Source organism: Oryctolagus cuniculus, chromosome 4, assembly GCF_051225735.1.
Source record: "Oryctolagus cuniculus isolate XC-2025 breed Fujian yellow rabbit chromosome 4, ASM5122573v1, whole genome shotgun sequence".
NCBI classification, from domain to species: Eukaryota; Metazoa; Chordata; class Mammalia; order Lagomorpha; family Leporidae; genus Oryctolagus; species Oryctolagus cuniculus.
Genome location: NC_142870.1, coordinates 172,781,133 through 172,805,392, shown reverse-complemented (window position 1 = coordinate 172,805,392; position 24,260 = coordinate 172,781,133). Strand labels below are relative to the sequence as shown.

Here is a 24,260-nt window from a genome sequence, read left to right as displayed (position 1 = left end):
GTCCTGCTGCCCCTAAGGTAGGGCCTTCAACACTGGAGCTCCAAGTACACTTGACTGCCTACTTCTCTCACATCTCCATGGAAACCTGGGTTGATGATCTTTGGCTTGCATAGGTGGCCAGATCTTTTGGGAAGAAGTAGCCCAAAGAGGTGATTGCAAAGAGGAGCAAGGCCCTGTAGGTTCAGGTTAGTTGTGGGGTGAGCTTCAGTGCCTGTTTCACTTGAGGAACCGGGAAGACAGGTCAGTGGGAAGGGGGTGGTGGTGGTTTGGTTGTCAAGTCCAAAGAGGACAGTTGGCAATGGGGAGCTAAGGAAATCAAAGCTGGGTAGGTGGTGAATGAGGGTGGCATTTGGTTAGTTTTCATTGGTCACTGATCTTATGGTGACCTCTCCAGCTGAGTGGTATAGGCATCAGCAAGGCACAATATGAGGCCTTGGGAAACCAAATGAGAATCTGCTCCAACGTGACATCCTAGATAGCATGTCAGATTGACTTTATTTTTAAGATTTATTTATTTGTTTGAAAGGGAGAGAGAGAGAGAGAGAGGGAGGGGGAATCTTCTTCTATTTACTTGCTCATTCCTTAAATTGCCACAATGGCTGGGGCTGGGCCAGGCCAAAGCCAGGAGCCAGGAACTCCTTCTGGGTCGCCCATGTGGGTGGCATGAGGGGCCTTAGCACATGGGCCACCTTCTGCTGCTTTTTCAGGTGCATTAGCAGGGAGCTGGATTGGAAGCAGAGCAGCCAGGACGGGAACTGGTGCTTATATGGAATGCCGACATCACAGGCAGTGGCTTAACTCACTGTACAAAGATGCTGGTCCCAGATTGATTTTATTTTTAAAGCTGTATTCATCAGCTGGATAGCACACAAATGAGATTTGATTTTTTTCTTGGCCATGATTACATAACCCTTGCTTCTCAGTTGAAAGGGAAAAGGGGGAGGGGCTTTAATACTGAACTGTCATTCTAAGGGCTAACAGCAGGTAGCCTTTCCCTGTGACCTAGAATATGCAGATAGTCTGGGCTTGAAGGAAACTGACCTTCAGCTGATATCCATGGAGCCAGGAGGTGAGGTTTTCGGGGGAAAGGAAGAGAAAGAGGAGCAGTCAGTCATGTTCCATTATCAGAGAACTAGAAAGTCCTGTGACTGAGTCAGCAGGGTGAGCTTCATCAGTGCCTACTGCATGCGTCTCCTCTTCTGCTCCCCCACCTCCTTGCTCCTGCTTTTTCTCCTCCTTTCTCTCTGAACCCCTTCCCTCTTTCCTAGAAGGAGCTTTCTGTGTCATTTACTTTGTCTTTATCCTCGAAAAGAGCAGTGACTTGTTGACAATTTTTTCTTTTTTAAGTTAAAAAGGTATCTACACTGTCAGTTTAGTTCTGGTAGAAGCAGAGTGTGATCCTCTTTAGTACAGGCTTTTTTTTTTTTGATATTCAAAACAGTCTTTCAACAGTGTTGCTGTACTTGAGGTGCACCTAGAATCCTCTTTAAGATGATGACTATGACATTCCTTAGAGGTGAGATCATTTCCATTACTCATTTATTAAAACACATGCTCTGTTTGTCTTTTCACACTCATCACAGTGAGATTCAAAATAGATACTCATCATCACCTATTAAAGGGTTATGGGAGCACTGCCTTGAAGAGGCCTGGTGAAATTTGGGTTGAAATTAGAAGTGTCACATCAGCTTCAGAAGCGAGGCATTCACAAACACCAGGCATTGCCTCTGCCCCTGAGCGTGGAATGTGATGGGCACGCCCCTGCCCATGAAGCCAGGTATAACCTCCAGATGAAGCAAAGCAGAAGGGTGGGGACTCCAAGACTTCACAGAATCTACCGAACAGACAAGACACATCAGGGATCCAGAGACCACCCAATATGGTAGACTGGGTTGCTGACCCTACTCTTCATGGCTCCCTGTGTCCCTGCCCTTTGCCAGCCACTTGCAGTCTGTTTCCAGAGGTGGAGGGACTTCCCCTTCTCTAACCCTGGCCTGTAGGCTTGGCCACGTCGCACTTAACTGCAGCTGGTGGGAGGCCAGCAGAAGTTGCAGGTGCTACCTCCAGCCCAAGGCCCTCCGCGTTGTATGCTTCCATTTGCCATCGCCAGAAGAACATGGCATGGCTGGCACCCAGGTCCAGGGCAAGAGGAAGAGGTAAGGCCTAGAGGGCAGATGCAGCAATGGAGCTGAGTCTGGGTCAGCCAAACCCAGCTAGTCTGAAGTCGCCTGGGTGAAAGAAAAGATGACTCCATTGTAAGCACTGGAATTTTCTGAGTAGTCAATGGTTTTTGGAAAATGAGGACCAAGAGGGGCTGACACCACTCCCATGTTCAATATCCCATTCCTTAACTGAGCCCCAGTTAGGAGAGGGGAACTTCAGAACCCTGTCTTCCTGGTTGTACTGGAAATCACAAATAGTTCAGGGATGACAGATGTTGGATTCTTGTGGAAGAAATGAACTTTCTGAGTCTCGTTTGTGCCTATATGCAGGGACAGACTGATCAACACAGGTGTACAAAGACCCACACTTCCGCCCCAATGCAAGATGACTTGAAAGGGCTGTGGGGCTCTCTAGGGGATGAGCTGAAGTGTTGGGTACAGCTATATCCCAACCCAACTTCTCCCTCTGCCCTGGCCTGCTTTCCTTCCCTTTTCACAGATATTGTCCCCAAAGCAGCCCTGAGCAGTCCTCCTGCACATGGATCTCTCAGGCTCAGAGTCGGTCCATGGGGGCTGGTACTGGAGCAGGGGCAGAGGAGGGGCTTACCCACGATCATGTGGTTGCAGACGTCACAGAAAGTGGGCTTCTTGAAGATGTGCTCTTGAAAGGCATGGGCCTTGCCGCTGCTGGGGTGCAGGCCGGCCCTGGTGGGCGTGGACGTCAGGCTTCCTGGAGCAGGGAGTGGGCTGGAGCCGGGGCTGACCTCGGCCAGCACGTCTGCTTGCAGCTTCATGTCGCTGGTGGTTTGCTGGAAGAAGTTGTCAGCACTTTTGCTGCGTAAACTCTTGGTCTTGAAAGAAAGTGATCGTTTTAGTTTCTGGAGCTGCAATGCAATGACAGAACAGTCTCTCTTACGATCATTCATGCAGATTCATGCTGTGGGGGTGAGGTCTGCTCCATGTACTGCACAGTGCCCACTGACACCCTCAGTACCAGGAGGGCTGCTGTATGTCCCTGCGTGGTGGTGGTGGTGGGCTGTCAGTGCCTACTGCAGAGGGATGCAGCATTATCCCCCTGGGCCCCTTGCTGCAGAGCCAGACCCTCGGAAAGAAGGGTGTTCTGCCCCTGCTCCTCCTCAAGTTCCCACCAATGCGCTGTCACTGCACTCATGACACCGTTTTGCCTGTTGAATTTGAATAAGCAGAAATGACGTAGGAATTCATGGGCTCACAGGTTGGCTATAACACGTGGGCCTTTCTTTCTGATAACCATTTAGCAGCCACTTGTCTTTGCACACAGCAGAGCAAAGGAGGCCACTGTATGACTTAAAGTCAATCCAGCTAAACTATCTACAGAACACAAACCATAGACTCTCTAGTGTTTTTAGGTCTAGCAACCTCCCTCTTCCCTGCCCCACTCCCCCACTGTGTGTGTGTATATGTGTGCAAGTGTGAGACCCTGTGTTGAGTTTTCTGCTTGATTTTCCCTGTGTTTCCTGCAAGATCATCCTTTGTTTTTGTTCGTGGGAAACTAGACCTCTTCTCCTTTGCCTCTGGGACTCATGAAGAGGCACCAGAACAGGTCTGGAAAAGCAATAGCTTCTGGAAGGTCTGGGTTTGCCTCCGGCCTACGACTCAACTCTAGTCTTCACGGGGAGCCAGGGGGACCCTTTGGAGACACAGGTGTGAGCCTGTGAGCCTCTTGTTTATAATCCTTCAAGAAGTTTCCTTTGTACTTAGGCTTCAAGGAAAGTTCCTTGGTGTGGGCTCCAGAGACTGGTAGAACCTGGAGACTCTGATGACCCCATGATAGCTTGCACCACTCTCCCCCCTGCCCTGCTGTCCAGACACAGTGGCCTTCAAAAGTCCCCCATATTTACTGTGCTTTGTTGTCCCTAAGCCTTGTGGCACAGTTTTCCCTCTGCCCCCATAAAACAGATGCTGCATGTACTCGCTGCACAGCCTGCAGTGAACAGCTTCACCTTTTCAGTGCCTCTTTGGTGTTGGAATTCCCATTGCCTAAAATGAATGCCTGTGGCTCACAGCTGTAGACAGAGAGGTGTTCCGTATTCTGTTCTGATCAAGGCCTCCATGAAGTGTGGGGAGATTGCCTACACAGTATACAAGGTGGGCTGATGTGTTCTCACTTTGCCCAGCCGCCTCCACCTAATGCCTTACTTCTGCCTGAGAAGACCAGGAAGGTAAGGTGATCATTAGTGCCTGGGGCAGGACATAGAAAAGTCACAGTTTTTTCCCCTTCCCGTTATCCATGCTGCTTTGCAATGTGATTTTGCAGCTGCTCCCATCAAAAGTGAAGCCTGTTTTTCTCACTTCCTGAATCATGTTGGATTGAGGAATTTGACCAATAGAAGGAAGCATAAAGAGTTTCAGGTCAGTATCAAGCACAGGCCTCAAGATGCCTGAGAGATTTCTGACAGCAATTTAGAAACCTGCCAAGCTTTCTTGTGAACAAACCTAAGGTATCTGAGGGATCAGGAGAGACACAGCATCCAGGAAAACCCTCATGGCTCCAGGGAGACCCCAGACCCCGAGCTACCCTGCTGCCCTGCAGGCATAAAGGAGTGTAGAGGAGACCAGAACAGTCCAGCTGCGTCCTGCTCAAATTGTCAGCTCGTCCATTCACCAGCTAAGCCACTACGTTGCACGTTGCACGTCTGTGGTGTGGACATGGCAGCGGAAGACTGATGCAATGCTCTTCTCCCCACCTATATGCGCATAGGGTATTATTGTCATTCTGTGCCCACTTGGAGCTGGGTGGTTGTGTAACACCACCTCTGCATTTCAGGGGCTCAAAGAGTGGCGAGGCCCTGCAGGACCCCCTGGAAAGGCCCAGCCAGGGCCAACAGTGGGGCACCGTCAGCCAGAAGAAGCAGCAACTAAGGCTCTTATCTCTCTCTGCCTTCTGTTTCAAACCTTCCAGAAGAGCCAGGGCTTCTAATAAAAAAGAGGAGGAGGGGTGCATCCTTGAGTGATCTTGGAATCATCGTCACTGTAGCAGATCCTACAACAGCCTGACTGTTCTAGGGGAGCTGTGTCATGAGTCCCCAGAGCACAGCATAGCCCCATGAAAGGGGGCTTTGAAACAGTCTATCATTGGCCACTGAGACTGAGTCCATTGAGGTGGAGACCTGGAAGCAACGAGGAGTAGAACAGAGCCGGCCACAGCCAGTGGTGCTGGGGGAAGGGAGGCTCAGAGAGGAGGCGGGGCTGGCGTTTTATTGTAGCCAGATTTTTAATATACTGAATATGTAAAAGTCACCAGGAAGTTCAGGAACCTGTTAGGATTTTGTCAGGGGATGTGTAACTCAGGGAGAGAGAGGTTTATCAAAGCCAGCGCCATCACATGGGAAAAATAAACTCATGGTCCATTTGCTGCCCGCGGAGTTTAGATTGTTCAATACATTGGCTGGTTGTGTCTGAAATGGAATAACACTTACCCTGATTATAGCCGGGCACTGTTGTGAAGGTCATAGAGGGAAATGTGTGGGGGAGCCCTCCGAAGATTCTATGGGATCTGAATGGATGGAGGATGATGTGGTGAGGGAAGGTGAGTGGGAGCAGGAAGTTGGGATTGGGAATCTAGGATCCGCACATCATTAGGTGATCCCTCTTAATCCTCCCAGTCATTCAAGGAATGTTACTGAGGAAGGTTAATTAACTTGCCTAAGGTCACACAGCTTATCTGAGTCAACCAGGGTCTGAATCTCATGCATGACTCCTTGCCAGCGTGTCTTCAGGGGATGGAGGGGGAGAAGGGGATGAAGAACCTCTAGGGGAAAGAAACTACTACTTCCTGTGGTCAGTGAAAGTAGGCATGGATGTGGAGTGGAAGGCAGATCTTGTTGCTGCTCTGTGCTCCCTGGGGGCATGCACATGATGTGTAGGTATGATGCCCAGTGGTGTATGGCAGGAAATGGTATCAGGTCATTGGCAGAGCCTGCCCACCTGCCTGCCTCTAGAGCTGGATGGAGAGTTTGTTTGGAAGTCAATGGGCCATTTCTTATTCCAGTGGACAATTAAAAAAAAAAAAAATGCCTGCAAGTTAAAGTCCTAGAAAGGACCTGAAAAAAAATGTGCTGTCTCCAGTTATCCCTAGAAGAGCAGAGGCCAGATGGGAACATAAGAAATGCAGAAGGAGAAACAAACCCTGATAAGCACAGCTGTCACACAATGATTGGCTTCCATGCACCACTGCTGCAGCCCAGTTCCATTTTATTTACTGTAACAGTGGTTAAAGGAACAGACATTCTTGAGTACCTCACCATGTGCCAGAAACGATATACTCTGTTTTGTGTAATCATCCTAGTAACCTTTTTAGGTTCATTAAATAGTTATTGGGGAAATACTATGAGCTGGGCACAGTCCTTGATTTTGTGTGATACTGCAGTATTGAAGGCTTAATGAGTAGAGACAGAAAATAATATTATCAAAGAGGTATATACCACACATTTGGATAGGTATGAGGATGCAAGGGGGAATAAAAGCAGAGGCAGGCCTTAGAAGGTGACCTGGAAGACTTCTCTGAAGGGTGATATTTGAGGGGGTCACAGAGGATGTGGTGAGTATGTGAGCTCCGTTGGAGAAGTATGTGATGAGTAGTGGGGAAACCAGAAGTGGACGCCCCAGCCAGAGAGCAAGGCTGGTGAGTCTGAGAAACTCCAGGTATTGGCATGTCTGGAGAAGAATGAGGAGGGAGAGAGGGATAGAGCACAGATGCTATGGGAAGCTTCATGGAATGTCTTGTAGGTCAAAGAACAAGTTTTGAAATTAATCCTAGGGGTGGTGGTTTGAGGCAAGGAAGCAACAGGGTCTGGATTCTATTTTTTAAAAAATATTTATTTATTTATTTGAAAGGCAGAGTTACAGATAGGCAGAGGCAGAGATAGGTCCTTCTATCCGCTGGTTCACTCCTCAGATGGCCACAAAGGCCGGAGCTATGCTGAATCAAAGTCAGGAGCCAGGAGCCTCTTCCAGGTCTCCCATGTGGGTGCAGGGGTCCAAGGACTTGGACCATCTTCTGCTGCTTTCCCAGGCCACAGCAGAGAGCTGGATCAGAAGTGGAGCAGCCAGGACTTGAACCGGCACCCATATGGGATGCTGGCAATGCTGGTGGCCCCGTCTAGTTTCTATTTTAAAAGATCACTTTAGACACCATGTGGGTTACAGATAATAGGAGGACAAGACCATTTGGAAGACTCCTCCAACAATCCTGATGAGAAATAATTCTGGCTCCTCCTAGAAGAGTTATGGTAAGATGTGGTTTCATTTGGCATATGTTTTGGAAGTAGAACTGATTGGGTTTGTTGAAGAATTAGATGTGGAATTGAAATGATTTGAAAATATTTGGCCAGAGCATTTGGGTGAGTAGAGGTACCATTTACTGAAAGGATGAACTCCTGGTATGAAGCAAGTTGGCATGGGCAGTTGGGTGGGGACCAAGAGTTGAGTTGCAGATGAGTTAAGTTTGAAAGACTTATTTGGAATTCAAGTGGAGCTACCCAGTAGGTAGGTGGGTATATGATTCTGGGGTTCAGGGGAGATGTCCAGGCTGGAGTAATGACTTGGAAGTCATTAGCATATAGATGGCATTTTCAGCCATGAGACTGGATGATGTCACTCTGTGGGCACTGAGTGCAGACATGGGAGAGAAGTCATCTGAGGACAGAGCCTGTGGTGCTCCACTATCTCGAGGACATGGAGATGAGTTGAGGACAAGCGATGGCAGTCAAGAAGGGGAAGATGGTGAGGAAGGAGAAGTCCCAAAGAGGCTAAAGGAATAAAATGTTTCACATAATTACATAATATTGCCAAGTAATGTGATCTTTAGGCATTGGCCATTGCATTTGGAAAAGGGAATGTCTTTGGGGAACCTTCATGTGAAGTGGTGGGTGTGAAAACCTAGTTGAGGAGGTTTTTAAGAAAGAATGGCTAGGGGGAAGTGTGTGGAGTGAGTGGAGGTCATGAGCTGGGAAAGTTGGAGCTGGACAGCTCCAAAGGGGATTCATTCATGAAGAGGTAGTAGCATCCAGGGAGGTTTTTTTTTTTTTTTTTTTTTTTTTTTTTTTTTTTTTTTAATGTTTTGTTTAAACATGGGAGATTATTTCAGTGTATTATTTTTTTTAAAGATTTTATTTATTTAACAAGTAGAGTTACAGACAGTGTGTGAGAGAGAGTCAGAGAGAAAGGTCTTCCTTCCATTGGTTCACTCCCCAAGTGGCTGCAATGTCCGGAGCTGCGCCCATCCAAAGCCAGGAGCCAGGTGCCTCCTCCTGGTCTCCCATGTGGGTGCAGGGGCCCAAGTACTTGGGCCATCCTCCACTGCCCTCCCAGGCCACAGCAGAGAGCTGGACTGGAAGAGGAGCAACTGGGACTAGAACTGGCACCCATATGGGATGCTGGTGCCACAGGGGGAGGATTAACCTAGTGTACCACAGTGCCAGCCCCTCAGTATATTCTTAATCTGATGATGTATAAGAGAGAGGGGGGATGCTGGAGTGGTGTCTTGGAGTACAGGAGAAGAGGTAGGTGCACAAGGAAATGGGTTGACTTCAGTTTGTAATAGGATAGTTTATTCACAGGGAGAGAGAGATGCAGAGAAGACAACAGAGTTGGTCCTGGTTGGACATAGACCTTCTCTTTTGGTTGTTCCATTTTCTTTCCATTAGTGAAAACAGAAACGAATCTGTCTCTTCAGTGAGAGGAGAGGTGGAGGGAGGAGCCATTACACTTTGGAGGAGAAGGAAGATATGGAATGTCTGCTTCAGAGACGGGGAAAGTGAGTGAGCGTGAGCAGTGCCCAGTAGGAAGTGTAGAGAGTCCTTTTCAGGTTAGTGTACAATTTTACAGATGAGAAAACAGACACTGGCAGTTTACCCAGAGTTCACTGGCTGGCAAGGTGCAGAATGAAGATCCACATATAGGTCTCTAACTCCAAAGCCCCTGAAATCCAATGGACTTCCTTACAAAGCGATACTACCCTTGACCTCCTTTTGGTGAAATTCCTCTGCTTTGTGTATTTTATATTCCTGCTGCCAGCTGGAATTTTAGCAATAATCCATGCCGTTGCCATGTTGAACAATGCTTTTAATGGCGATGAATTAGGGAATGCACAAATCGACATCACGAGAGCAGTGGAACACTGAGAATGCAGCCTGAAGGTGACGGGGATGGCAGGTGCATTGATTTACCAGTGTGTTCTGCAGCAGCACATGAAGTTAATTAACCAGCATGCACTTAATCATTTCAGCCGGGATCTAGCATCCACACTCTGTGGGAAAGGGGTGGTTCTGGCACAAACGAGTCTGCCCACGCAGGGCATAAATCAGGGCACAGCCACCATGTGGGCTCGGTTTCATGCCTGTTGAATTTTCGCCATAGAATCAGCTGCCTCTATGGAGACATTTCTTTGACTATTTAAGACCCACCACCAGTAATGCCCTGGCTTTTATTTCTGTGTTGGAGTGAGGCCATCGAGCACCTAAGACAAGCAAATGTCTCATCCCTGATGCTCATACGTGAGCCACATCTTTGATTTTGGAAGGAACATCTTTTCCTTTTGCACACCAACATTTCTAAAATAGAATTATGTCTTTAAGTGAGATGCTCATGATTTTCCTTTTTCTTCCTGAAAAGGCATTATTAAGCCAACTGATGCCATTTAAGAGGCAAGGAAGTGAGATAACTGTCATGCTGTGGCCTCATTGCCCCTGAAATCCAGCTGCCTCTGCACTCCAGCCACACAGATTCACTTCTTCTGCTCCCCCACTTTGGCTGATGCTGTGGTTTTGTTTGTCAGAGCACGATGCGTACTCTTCTCTGCATCATACCTGAGGCTCAATGGGCAACGAGTAGACAGAAATGTGGTGACTGTGATGACGACGAACTTTCTCACCAACATTTTCATTCACCCACAGCCTGTTTTCTTTTGTGGCAAGCACACTACATTCCAGATTCGGATTTGCTTTAGTTTGGATGGTGACATCGAAGTCAAAAATATTCTACTATGTCTACCTGGCTCTGTCAGAGCCACCTGCCAAAAACCAACTGATAATGAATAAAATTGGTAAAAACAAAACAAAACAAAAAAAACACAAAAAACTGAACTAGGTATGGAGTGGCATCAGTTGCATGCTCTGCCACCCATGTGGCCATGGGTTCTTGGGCTGGTTCCTGAAGCTCCTTGGCTCGAGTTTCATCAGGAAACAGAAAGGATGAACTCCGAGGCTGCTAAGTTTGCTTCCGGCTCTGACAATTCAGTACATTGCAGGTATACAAGAGACTTTTAACAGTCTAATTTTAGGAAGTTTAATATGTAATTCTGGAGACAAGTGGCAATGTTTAAAACTACCCAAGGGTGATATGAGAGCCTATGTTTATATTATCAAGTGATAGGTAGAGTGTTCTGATCGCTGCCTACTCTAATATGTCAGAAATGGGAGCTATCAATGCGGACTGGAATAGTCAAAAGTCATTATTATACTGAAGGATGCACAGGCTGTAAAATGTGGAGTTCAACTCTGTGAGTGCTTCGATGCCTGCCCTCCTCCCTGCGTCTTGTTTCTGGATTACATCCAGACTTCTTATGGTGGAACACAGGAGCTTTCTCAGTGGCATTGCCCATTCAGAAAGCTTTCTCCTCCCCAAGCACACAGACATGCTAAGAGCAGCCCCCAGGCTTTCAAAGACACAGAAACCTTCAGTGCCTTGGTTTTGCCTGAAGGGAGGAAGGATCCAGGCCTACTTAAATGTAATGCAAAATGCCTAGTTCTCCTTGACTTCCCTCTGGAGTCCGGCCCAGCCCTCTCTTCTGCCAGCTCTGGGCACTCTGTCCTGTGTGACCACAGGGCATGGCATGGAGCCATGTCACTGCTGCTGCACTCCTCTGTAGACTGAGGCTACTTCCAACATGCAGCCCAGTGCCTGGCACACAGTAATGATATTAATTGTGCTAGCAAATCATTATAAGACTCTTCCTGTTCGTCAGATCCCATCTTACGGTCTTTGCATGGGATGTCTTTTGGCCTGCACACCAACCACAAGAGGTGGGAACTGTTACTATCTGTTTTATGTACAAGGAGATGGTGGCAAATTCACCCGGCAAGTTTGGCAGAGCTGGGATGAGACTGAGCAGCAGTTTGACTTCAGACTCCAAACTATTCACTTGGTGACTGAATGAACAGGAAGAGATGCAGCCAAATTGGAGCTGTAGATACGGGAGCAGGAATGAGCATACTAGGAGAGCATTCTGGGATCTCCACAATGCGTACAACAGAGCCGCAAACATAGCTGTCTGGTAAGATTCTCGGAAATCCTGGCTGTACTAGAACTCCGTGTGTTGACTGGAGAGGGAACTAGCAGCACTGAGGGAGTGTGCATGGGGGCACGGGCTGGGATGTTTCAGATCAGGGTGGCAGCCGGCAGGAAGAGTGTGAACTCAGTGGGCATCGGCAGTGCCACACTGCAGACTGTCTACAAGGCGGAGCTTAGCCTTGGTGAGAGACATGTGCACAGAGAGGGTCATGCTGGGGCAGGGTGTGTGTGCAGTAGACAGGAGGCAGCATCATTACAGAGACACTGAGAGGGACACACTGGTGAGCTCCGTTCTCTGCACCCTGAGGCTGTGCTGTATTTCCCCCAAAGAAATCTCTGCACCTTCCAAGTTCATGGTTGTCTGATGAGGGTGAATACAGTACAGGAGAGGTCTTGGCTGCCGCTTGCCTTTTTCTGTCCACTAGAGAAATTCGAGACCACCAGTTTCCTCAGTCACCATCATCTTCCCTTTAGAAAGTCTTAGATGTTATGGGATTTTTCTGTCTTGTCCTGAAAACAGTCCTCATTTATATTGTCTATCCAAAGTCGTTAAGTCTTGTCCAATGGCACACATTGAGAATGACCATATCTTTTTCTGGTTACAGTCCACACACACACACATTTTATTTATTTATTTATTATACATATACTATACTATATGAAACACCCTGTGAGTGCAGCAGGGCAAATATACCCCATTATATAGATAAAGAAAATGTGACAGAAAGTTGCTAAATGACATCCGCAGGGCCCACAGATGAGACATTGAATGGGTGAGGAAAGTTTCAAGGATCATTTTATGCGCAAGGTCAGAAGAACCTTTCATGCTGGAGAATGAGACCCAGGGTTGAGTTCAAGGCTTCGAGGTCAGACTGGCCAAGCTGCCCTTCCAACTCTGCTGGTCTCCAGCAGTGTGAGTGTAGGGAAGTTTCTTAACTTCTCTGTGCTGCAGATTCCCCATCTACAGGATGTGGGTAACAGCACTGCCCTGGCAGCATGAGAAGCACCTGACGTTCCTGGCGAAGTGCCTGGCACTCAAGGGCCGCCTCCAACTCCAATTTCTTGCAGTCCCGGCCACACCTCTATGGTTAGCATGAGGTCATGGACCACCGCTTTCATCTTCTCTCCTGCATGAGATGTCCCTGTCACAACACAGGGCAATCTCGTCACTTTCAGAGCTGGCCCAAGGGTTCTTCTTGGGAAAGAGAACTCTCTGTTCTCAAAAGAAATACTTTGAGAAGCCACTTGGTGTGGAAAAATGGTTACTCAAGGACACATCCCAGTGGAACAAAAATGGTTTTGTTCTACTGAGTGCTGAGTGGGGTTTGTAGACTTGTGACCCTTAGTGGAGGTCGGAGCAGTGAGACACTGGCTGCTATGAGGGAGTCATGCAGGGAAGGGCAGAGGGAGTGGCATGTATGGAGGATGTGACTTCGAGCAGAACTAGACTAGGATGGCCTGTGAACCTCTCTCCTTTTTCTTCCCAACAATCTTCCACCAAGGCCTTCTTGCTCGCCGTGTTTTGGTTGAGAGTAATCCTTTTCAGGGAGTAAGAAGAAATGTGTTCAGGGATTGAGAGAGAATATTTGGCAGGTTTCAGAACACACTGCTCAACCCTGGAGTCTCATCAGAAAGAAGCCCTGTCAGCCCAGGGGCAGAGGTAGGAAACGGGCAGGTGCTGAGTCTTCCAGCACTCAAGTGAGAGTCATGCTGTGCTGATGCTGTGGCCACCAAGGCCCAAGTCCTGGCCGGTCCCCTCCCTGCTTTGTGACAATGCTGTTGTTGCTATGTGATAGTGCGAAGGTGGGATACAGCCCTAGAGACCACATTGGTTTTGTCTTCTCTAGAACAAAGGAGAGTGGTGGGCCCTAGGAAGGCCAATGAAAAAGAAGAAATTGAAAACTTGTGGGGAGCAACTGAGACTAGACTAAGTTACTGGAATTAAGACTTATTCTATGCATCTGCTCTCCCACAATATGGCGCTGAGAGAGACCAAACAACCTCTACGCAGATGCCTCATCAGTTTGATAAGCTGCAGGAGCTGATCCTGCTCCTGATTGGAGGAGAGCAGCGTGCTCGGCGTGTGGGCAGCAGAGTTGGGATTGGTGGAAGAGGACTATAAAGGAGGAGAGAGACAACATGCACCAGGAACATCTGAAGGAACATCCGGATAACATCTGAGCAGCCCCCGAGAGAGCCGGCCGGTGGTATGCCGCTCCTCCGTGGAAGTGGGGAAAGTGGCGGGGGGTGACGTCCCTCCACGGAGGTGGAGGGGCCAGCAGCCAACCCGGGAAGGACCAGCAGCTAACCCGGGAAGAGCCGAGCAGACGAAAGAACAGTGCAGGGTCCTGTGTTGTTCCTCCCTGAAGAGGGGGAGCAACAAAAACTGATGGTTGTGTACATGGTGGCAAAACTTTTTCAAGGCCATATGAGTAGTTTAGAGTATGAACCAAACAGTCTAGCTTCGGAGTCTACTGACTTGGTGGGAGCCAATACAACAAAGGTATTTACGCTTCCGTGCTGTGTGGGCTTTGTATATTAAGTTCCCATGGTGCCTTGCAGCTGGAAGGGACTTCATACCGGCTGGAGTGTATCCTCCCAGAATTCTTATGTTGAAGTCCGAACCTCCAGCACCTCGCATTGTGACTCTATTTGGAGGGAAGGTCTTCAGAGGAGTGTTTAAGTGTAAATGAGACCAGCTGGTGTCCTTACAGTAGAGAAAACGTGGACACTGGAGAAGACAGAGCGGGAAGACCATGTGAGCGCACAGTGAGAAGGTGCCCTGTGCAGGGCAAGGACAGAGGCTTCAGAGTAGAAACCAGTACTGTGGTCTTGGACTTGCAGCTTCCAGAGGGCTAGAATTTAAATCTGTTGTGTATGCCACCCAGGCTGTGGTGCTTTGTCATGGCAGCTCTAGCAGACTCACGCAGTACTCAACGAAAGCTTGCTGAGGTGGAGGACGCTGCTCCTGGAGCCATCCATTGCACACTCAAAAGAACTGCACGGAGGAGGATTCTGTGGCATGTCTAAGACTGCACCTGAGAAATGTGCCAAACCTGTGTCCCACAGGGAGCTAAGAATGGAACCCTGGGGGCTGGTGCTGTGGCACAGTGGGCTAAGCGGCTGCTTCCATCACCAGCATCCCATATGGATACCAGTTCAAGTCCCGGCTGCTCCACTTCCCATCCATCTCCCTGCTAGTGCACCTGGGAAAGCAGCGGAGGATGGCCCAAGTGCTTGGTCACCTGAATCCATGTGGGAGACCTGGAAGAAGCTCCTGGCTCCTGGCTTCGGTCAGGCTCAGTCTTGGCCACTGTGGCCATTTGGGGAGTAAACCAGCAGATGGAAGACTTCTCTTTCTCTCTCTCTGCCTCTGACTCTCTCTCCGTCTCTGTAACTCCACCTTTCAATAAATAAATACATCTTAAAAATAAATAAAGAATGGAGGCCTGGGTGGATTGTCCTGTGCATGCTGTGCTGCCTGGGATGACTTTCCTCACACATGTCGCTGGGCTCTGCTGCTCATCTCTAAGTCTCAGTTCTAATGCTGCTTTCTATGCTCTGTCCCAAGCTTCCCCCATCTCTTCACACAGAACTCAGGATTTTATGAGCCTCCTCACCTGCCCAGTGTAACCTGTGGGTGTTTTCCAAGAACAACTAGCATTTTGTTAGGTGGATAAATACAATAAATTAGCATCAATTCATACTATATAACTCATACTCACATTTTGGAAATTGTATTAACAACATCTTTCATACAATTAAAAATTCTGCTGTAGGATCTAATCCAGAATTATACCTTGCTCTTAATTTGTATGTACTAAAATATATACTTGGAATAGTGTCTCAGCGTGTCCTTGACTTTCGTGACATCTTAAATTACAAGTGCAGAGCCGTTGTCTAGAGCAGCGTTCACTGCGAGCTCATCTGATATTCTTCAGAGTTTGCTTCAGGCACATTGGGCAGAAACACCTCAGAAGTGATGCTGTGTCCTTCTCCGTGCACCACATCAGGGTGCATGGGATTTCTGAACTTTCATCGTATATGAAGCCACTTTTTTGTTTGATTATCAGCCTCCCAGTGCACCCTCCAAAGGGCAGGAAATTTTTACTCTTCTGTTCACTTGTATGTCTCAAATATACAGAACCTTTGACACAGCCTGAAACGTGGGGACACTCAATAAATATTGGCTGAGAGAATGAATCCAGGTGTGGCTGACCATAAAGCCCAGGTACACTTAACCATCAGAAAAGCTGCTCACTACAGGATTCTAGAGAATTCCAGAAATGCTTCCCTATCTTTCATTTTCTTGAGCAGTTACAGAAAGCAAGGTGGCCTGCAGGTGCCTTCATCAGACAGAGTCCTGTAAAGGGCTTAGGGCTCCCAGTCAGTATTTCCAGCTCCCCACAGCAGATGACTGAGGGCTGAGCAGACCAGGGGCATCGTTGGTGGGAGGTGGACATTGTCACTGGTGGACATTGTCACTGGTGGACATTGTCACTGGTGGACATTGTCACTGGAGTGTCACACCAGATGATGCCTGTCGCAATGTGGAAGGTGCTGCACAGGCTCACAGACTTCTTCCTGCAGTCACGTGGCCCTAAGATTGTGGGGAAGGGTCTGTTATGCTCATGATCTGTCTGGACCAGGATGTACTTGAGGCCTCCTAGAACTCTACGTTGGAAAATTCCTTATGGATCCGGAGTGGGCAGTCAGTGTTAAAGGCGGAGAGGAAGAGGAGGGTGGAGGCCGACGGAAAGAACAGACCACAGAGCGGGTTCTGAACCCAGGGTACGGCTGTAGCTGGGCCATCTGTGGGTGTGCACAGAGTCGGCTGATTGTGGGGATGAGTGGAAGAGTGTTGAGAAAGCTGTCAGACTTAGGTTTGGTGTTAGATCCCTGTAAATGAGACTTTTATGATCGGCAACGAAAGCCGTGAGATTCACCCAAAATGTTGGGCAGACGCATTGAATAGAATTCTAACCAACAAATTTAGAAGAGTGTGACAGGAGAAAATTAGAGCTGTGCAGAACCCCACTGAGTTCAGCCCACTTAATAAACAGGTGTCCTTAACCTTATGGAAGAATTTATTTTCATGTATGTTATAGAATTTGATCTTAAAACAGTGCTGAGGTCAGAACTTGAACCCAAGATTCTGAGTCCATGCCTGGAAGCCTTTCCGTTTCCTAATTCTGTTATTCTGTATTGAATTAATGCAGACAAAACTTACTGGTGTCTTAAAGAAGGTAGTGAGTAGATTAAGTCAAGTTCATGCATCTTAAAAAATGTGTGAGACTCTTCACTTCCCAATTTTACACTTTTGTGGGACACCTCTAAAGCTATACATCAGAGTCATAGGAACTTAGTAACTGGTTTTCTATCAAACAGCTTGCAACTTTTAAGGTTGCTGGGAGACAAAGCAGCCAGTGGAGTCCCAACTCTCTTTAGAGCCTCATCTGGCGCATTCCCTGATTTTAATGATCTGTCTAGGCAGAGATAAGATAAGGGCTGTTTCCTTTGCCAAATGAACAACAAAGACTTTCCTCCTTTCTGATAATTAAGAAAAACTCCAGAGTCAGATAAAACCAAATGAGAAACAAACCTATTGATTTTAAAATTAGCTATTAGGTGTGGGAGAATGTTTCTATAATTTTCAATTCAGTGGGCTCTGATTTCCTTATCTATAAAAGACCAATCCAGTGATAAATTGTAGCACTTATTACTTTTTAATGAACATTTTATTTTAAAATAATTTTAGTCATACAGAGAAGTGTCAAAATGGTATTGTCCCAGGGGCTGGTGCTATGGCTGTGGCGTAGTAGATAAAACAGCGCCATCATCTCATATGGGTGCCAGTTCATGCCTGGCTGCTCCATTTTTGATCTAGCTCTCTGCTATGGCCTGGGCAAGCAGTAGAAGATGGCCCAAGTCCTTGGGCCCCTGCACCCACATGGGAGACCTGGAAGAAGCTCCTGGCTTCTGGCTTCGGATCAGCTCAGCTGTTGCCATTGTGGCCATCTGAGGAGTGAACCATTGGATGGAAGATCTCTCTCTCTCTCTCTGCCTCTACCCTTTGTAACTCTACCTTTCAAATAAATAAATTAATTTGAAGAGTTAAAATTGTATATGTGCAGGTGTAAAAAGTTAAGCTTAAGCTTACAGGTTTAAACCTTCCTGGTGCAGCTGTGAAAATAAAACAGAGTGAAGTAGCACCTTGACAGTAGGGACTCCATTTTGGAGCACTTGAGACTGCATTCTGGGAAAGCAACCCCCCCACCGTGAGACTCTGGTCCGAAACTATGATCTCAAATAGTCGGACAATAGCAGTGCACTACATCACCCTTGGCAACACACAAAAACCCCCTAGCATGATTGCTCAAGCTTAAAAGTAGAAAGGTTACACCTGGGTTACCTGGGCTAATAATAAAGATGTGATTTGTCTATGTCTTAAGATCATAATTGCTGATTGTAAGATTTTAGCAACCGCTTAACAACCGTGCATTCTCTTTCCCTTCCCGGTTTTGCGGTTTTTGCCTTTATAAACCCTAACCTTTGGTTATTCGGGGCTGCTCTGTTCATGATGATCAGACAGCCCCAGCATGCTGGATAATCAATAAAGCTTCCCCTTGCTGTTTGCATAAGAGATGTCTCTTGGTGACGTTTTTCGGGTGGTCGACTCTAACAAATTAATTAATCTGTCTTTTAAAAAAATAGTATAGTCCCCATATACCTTCCCTTTTTTTAAAAAAAAGGTTTAATTATTTATCTGAAAGGCACATTCTGCTGTCACAGAGGCAGCAGCAGAATAAGAGAAGAGAGAAGAAGAGAGGAGAGGAGAGGGGAGAGAGAAGAGGGGATAAGGGAGAGGGGAGAGGGGAGAGGGGAGAGGAGGGGAGGGGAGAGGAGGTCTTTCGTCCACTGGTTCATTCTTCAAATAGCTAGGACCGGGCCAAGCTGAAACCAACAGCCAGGAGCCTCTTCCAGGTCTCCCACGTGGGTGCAGGAGTCCAAGGACTTGGGCCATCACGCTGCCTTCCCAGGCACATTAGAGAACTGGAACAGAAGTGGAGTAAGCAGGGATTGGAACCAGTACCCATATGGGATGCCAGTGTCAGCACCTCCCCGACCCCATACCTTCCATCCAGCTTCCTCTAGTTAACATCTTATCTAACCATAGTAAACTGACTGCAACCAGGAAATTAACATTGGCACAACATTAGTTGGTATATAGCAACTAGTTAGTATCTAGAATTTTGCCTTATTAACATTAGCGGTCCCACTCATGTCCTTGGTTGTCTCCGATCTGTATCGGGTCATCAGTCTTTCATTGTTTCTTGTAACCTTAAGAAGCCTCTGGAAGACTGCTGGCCACTTATATTTTGTAGAATGTCCTTCCATTTGAATTTCTCCTGATTAGATCGAAATTCCATATTTTTGGTGAAATTAGGACAAAAGTGATATGCTCTTCTCAGTCATAGCTGGAGTACCTGGTGTCACTAATGTCCCATTTCTGATAATCACCTTTAGCCACTGGATTATGGTGATATTTACCAGGCTGTCCCACTATGAGGATCCTATTTTTCTCCTTGTAATGAATATCATGTGACTATGAGATTTTGAGATTACAATGACCTGTTTCTTGTCATATTTGTCTTCTAATTTCAGCATCCATTGATGAATTTGCCCCCACAGTGTATCAACTGGTAGTGTTCTATTCTTATTCTTTCTGTATTCGTTAATGAGACTTCTGCTGTAGAATCATCCTCTACTTATTTACCTATTTCTTAAATTATTCATTGCTGTCAGTATAGACTGATAGAGATTTGCTTTATTCTATGGTTACAGTTTGCGACTATCATTCATGGTTTTGCTGCTCAAATTGTGACAGACTGGCTGATTCTGAAGTCCTTTAAGTTGCCACCTGTGTCCTTTTGACCTGCCCCAGGTCAAACACTTCCTTCCTTTGAACACTTCCTTGCTTTCTAATACTACAAGATGTTTCAGGCTTATATTTTCCCTGTTCCAGTCTTGCAGCTGGCCATTTCTCTAAGGTGCCCTGTTAGTTTCACTGGGGAACGCTGTTTACACGTTGAGACGTGGTACTAGTTCTATACATTGTCACTGGAGTGTCGTGAATTTCAGGCTTTCTCAGTGAACAGTTGGAAATATTAGGTAAGAAGTTAAAAATTAGCCCATGTGTGTGTGAGAAGGGAATGAAGAAACCAGCATCTGTTTTGGAGGCCCCAGAAGCCCCGCATCTTGCACTTCAAAGTCCTGCCCAGACCCTGGTCACCTCCCAGGTGGTCTCAGCCCTTCCCCCAAGGAAAGCCCCCAGGGGAATTCTCTCTCCTCAGGACCAAATGGGTTCCCTGACCTGATAACATGAGGCATTAAACTTTCACAGAGTCCCTAAGGGAAGCCCCCCCACCCCAACACTCTGCCTGGGACCAGCAAATCTGGGGAAGAGTTTGCTGATTTACAGCCAACAAACCCTTTTGCCAGGGCTCCCCATCCTTTGTCCTGGAGGATGGGGGACCTGAGATTAGAGAAACACACATATGTGATGTCTGTGTTTGTATGTGTACATATTTACTATATATGTACATATACAACATTTTCCTCTACATATCTATCCATGATAAAGTTTCATTTATATAAATTAGGTACAGGAGGAGATTAACACCAACTGATTGTAAACTGTGTAATTATAGCAATACCCTGGATAAATTAACATAGTTTCTCTCTTTTCCTCTCAGATTCCATGGGATCGGACAAAGGGATGGAGGAGATTTCACCATCCTGCTCCGAGTGGAGAATCAAAGACGAATTGCTTATTTCTGGAATTCTCCATTCATATTTTCAGCCCGTGGCTGACTGTGGACACCGAGACCACAGATAAGGGGGACTGCTGCGGTTATGAGCAAGAAAGGAAAATGAGAGACAGCACCGAAGAAGCTTCAAGTTCAAGGCATGACAAGAGAGGAGCTTGAAGAATGCGTCGGTGAGCCTGGGAAGATGCATGGCCACAGGTCACTGCAGCTGAGGAGTAAGCAAGGGCAGGGTTGTTCATACTTGTATTCATACTTGTATTTGCAGTGTTAGTAATGGTGTGGAGATCTAGTGCCAATGCCACAATATGGAAAGAGAACTGATGAAAAACTAAGTTTTCTTTAGCGTCGAACTCCTACTTTAACTCAGAGCTGTACCTCTGTTAATCATTCTTTCTCACAGACGTGCTCTGTATGCCTGTATGTACGCGTGTGGGTAGAAATCCCTTTTTTTGAACACACAAATATGAATAAAGTACATTTTTTGTATCTTTTCTACTTCACAATATGTAGGGGGTCTGTCTAGTATGTATATCTAGCAGAATGGGAGATTTAACTTAGACTTTTATTAAAATCTAGTATTACACTGAACAGAACTAGATTAATTGATTATCCCTGTTTTGATGGATATTCAGATTCTTTCTGAAGCAGAGACCTGTGGTTGTTCTCCAAAGTCCATTTTTGTTTTTGCCTGGGTGCGCCATTCAATTACATTTTCCAACGCCTCTGGCAGATAACTGCAGAAGTGGGCTGTGTTCCTGCTAATGGCCTGTAATGAAATGCTGTGAGTCAGTTCTGAAACTGGGCTTCAAGACCTTGTGCAGGCCTGCTCCACTGCCTCTCACTTTCCTGCCGGCTGTGAGATGGGTGTGGTGGAGACCCTACACCCTGGAGATTATGACGATGTCCCAGGGCAAGGTGGAGTGATATTTTAGAAGGAAATGGGTACCCAAATGACCACAAAAGGTAGCTCTGCCCTGCTGACCAAAGCTTCAATTTTCACCTTGAATCCTGAATGAGAGAAATAGACATTTATGTTTTTGGTGTCACTGCCTATTTATTGGGTGTCTTGGTTATGGAACCTCATCCTCCTTACCAGTATATTTCCTATTACAAATAATCCTAGAATGAACATATTTGCACAGATGCACCAAGATATGTAAGAGCTAAAGTGGATTTGCTTGGTCAAATATGTGTTTTTAAATTCTTACTCCCTTTGTTGTCATAAGAGAGCACATTTTTCTTCCCCAGTGCTTGTTCTAATTGGTTAATGCTCATTATAATTAATTTTTAAAATATTTTCCATTTCATAGGTAAAAAATTCATACATAAAATTTAAAAATTTTAAACCATAAATATCTTTTAATATGCCTGTAATTTTATTTGGCTTATAAGGGCAGAAACTAACTGCTCAAAACTTTGCCATTTTTCTAGTAGATTACTGAAATTTTATTGGCATGTAAATGCTTTATTAATTTATAGAAATTCTCTGTCATTTGTGTGGCAAATATTTTTGGCTTATCATGTATCTTTGACTTTATGGACTATATTTTCATTGGATTAATTAGAAACTCTTATGAAGTCAGATTTGTCAGTGATAATGATGATGCTGAGAATGCCCAACACTTATTTAATACTTATTGTTTGTTTATTCTGCAAAGGTGGTTGTATCACTGAATTGTGACCTCTCTCCTGCTTAAAATATAATACAAAGGCTCTAAGCATCTACATAAATGCCAAAATGATCACAGGAGATTTTTCTTGCTATACTTAGACACAAATTCTAGATCATGAAAAATTTTCACTTAGAAACGAATGGGCATAAAACACTAATCAACACTATGGTGCCTGCAGAAACCTCCAAAGCTTAAAATGAAGAATGATAACACACAGGTAGTGTGTTATCATTATGGAATTATGGAATGGCTTACTGTTGGAGTAAAAAGTGACTTTGATGTACTCCATACCCAGTGAATAATCCTCAAAACAAGACATGAAAGTTGAGAGGGTCAAACTAAATTAGCAAGGGAGGGGCCTGGGAGAGCAAAGGAAGTAGTTCACAGTAACAAGTAATATCACAGTCAAGTTCACGACCCTGGAAGAGGTGTGAGTGAGAAAGCCTGGCTCTGCCGAAAGGGGCTTGTGTGGTGTGAGGCAATGGGAGCGAATCCTCTGGGAAGTGCCAAGTAAGGAGGCAAAGAGTGAAAATCACTCTGAAGAAGGTCAGAGTAAAGAAGACCCAAGGAAGGAAGGAGCCATCAGAAGTGTTATTCCGGGATCAGATAAGAGAATCCCAGGGCCAACTGGGGAAAGACCCAGATCTGCCCCAGAGGAGGTTGTCCCAGGCCAGTCAGGTCAGCGGAGCGAAGGAGGTGTCCTCTTCCTGGCGGCTTGTGCAAGTAGTCCGTCAGAATTCTGACATCCACACATGCAGGCAGGGAAGCCCATGGCTCCCAGAGACAAACCTTGGCCTCACTGCTAACTTCTCTCCCACAGTGTGAAGCAATGTAAGACAAACTTAGAATCCAAGTCTTCTTTTTCTTCAGTTATTTATTTGAGAGGCAAAGAGAGCGAGGGAGGGAAGGAGAGAGGGAGGGAGGGAGAGAGGGAGGGAGAGGGAGAGGCGGATGGCCCATCCACCGGTACATTCCCCAGATACCAGCAATGGCTAGTACCGGGCTGGAGCCAAAGCTGGGAGTCAGGAGTGCGATCCAGGTCTCCCATGTGGGTGGCAACAGCTCTTTATTGCCAGATCAGATAAGAGAGAACATAACTGCTGCCCCCAGCATTAACTGGAAGCTGGAGTCAGGAACTGGAGCCAGGACTTGAACCCAGATACTCCTGTGTGAGGCCTGGGTGTCTCAATTGCTGGGTTAAATGTCCACTCCACCCATGTATTCTTTTTTTTTTTTTTTTTTTTGACAGGCAGAGTGGACAGTGAGAGAGAGAGACAGAGAGAAAGGTCTTCCTTTGCCGTTGGTTCACCCTCCAATGGCTGCCACGGCTGGCGCGCTGCAGCCGGCGCACCGCGCTGATCCGATGGCAGGAGCCAGGTGCTTCTCCTGGTCTCCCATGGGGTGCAGGGCCCAAGTACTTGGGCCATCCTCCACTGCACTCCCTGGCCACAGCAGAGAGCGGGCCTGGAAGAGGGACAACCGGGACAGAATCCGGCGTCCCGACCGGGACTAGAACCCGGTGTGCCGGCTCGCAAGGCGGAGGATTAGCCTAGTGAGCCGCGACGCCGGCCCGAACCCATCTATTCTTAATGCAAACAAAGGACCATTTATAAGCAAAAAACAAAAAACAAACAAAAAAACCCCAGAAACTTCAGAAATATGGACAACATGAAGTACAAAAAGATGTGTGCTTGGATCACTTGAAGCATGGTTATGTTAAAGTGGTTGTTATAAATAGAATTCACAAAGAAAACCCACCTGTTAGAAACACGTAATGAAAGAGATGACACATATTTAGAAGTGTTTTAACAGTAATAAAAATACCATCGATTGTAGTAAGAAAACACACATGGTGAGGACCATGGAGAAGGAAGTCAAGTAGTGTTGATTTTCTCATTTTCTTTGGAGGCAGAGTGATGATGACAACAAGGAGAGTGACAGCACTCACACCTGAAAGTGCGTCCATCTGTGTGTTGGATACCAGTCATACAACATCCTGTGTGTCATCTCTTAATTCCCCAGTCTACCTATCAGGTAGGTCCTATTATTTTTTCCAAAATAAAATGCCTATTTCAATCTTAGATTTATAAAATTCATTTACACCTGGAATGTATGCTGAACAAAGCATTTTATTAGACATGGTAAATCACTATGTTTGTGTATTTGCAAGTTACCCAGCAATGAACATTGTAACCATAGGAAATGATGAATGAGAACAACGGCTTCATGTGCACTGTGTTGGAATCTACGTGGGTTCAGTGTAA

General features: G+C 46.4%; 1 protein-coding gene and 1 long non-coding RNA gene across 6 annotated transcripts in view; one reads left to right on the top strand and one right to left on the bottom strand.

Moving 5' to 3' along the window:
• The window catches only part of LOC103350379 (uncharacterized), a 231,001-nt gene extending 206,971 nt beyond the window's left edge, over positions 1-24,030 (top strand). The window contains exons 3-4 of one of the 3 annotated variants that reach the window (XR_016232936.1): positions 20,356-20,493; positions 23,909-24,030. This is a non-coding gene — a long non-coding RNA (uncharacterized LOC103350379). Of the gene's footprint in view, positions 1-20,248; positions 20,539-23,904 lie in introns of all 3 variants that reach the window. The other 2 variants (XR_016232933.1, XR_016232934.1) reach the window with 2 other exon arrangements.
• STAC (SH3 and cysteine rich domain) overlaps positions 1-24,260 on the bottom strand; it is a 147,026-nt gene that overhangs the window by 77,066 nt on the left and 45,700 nt on the right. The window contains exon 2 of one of the 3 annotated variants that reach the window (XM_002716238.6): positions 2,770-3,046. The exons of 1 other annotated variant lie outside the window; for it this stretch is intronic. In XM_002716238.6, coding sequence (XP_002716284.3) covers positions 2,770-3,046 — 277 coding nt within the window. The remainder of the gene's footprint in view (positions 1-2,769; positions 3,047-24,260) is intronic. One more of the 3 variants, XM_051858945.3, reaches the window with a different exon arrangement.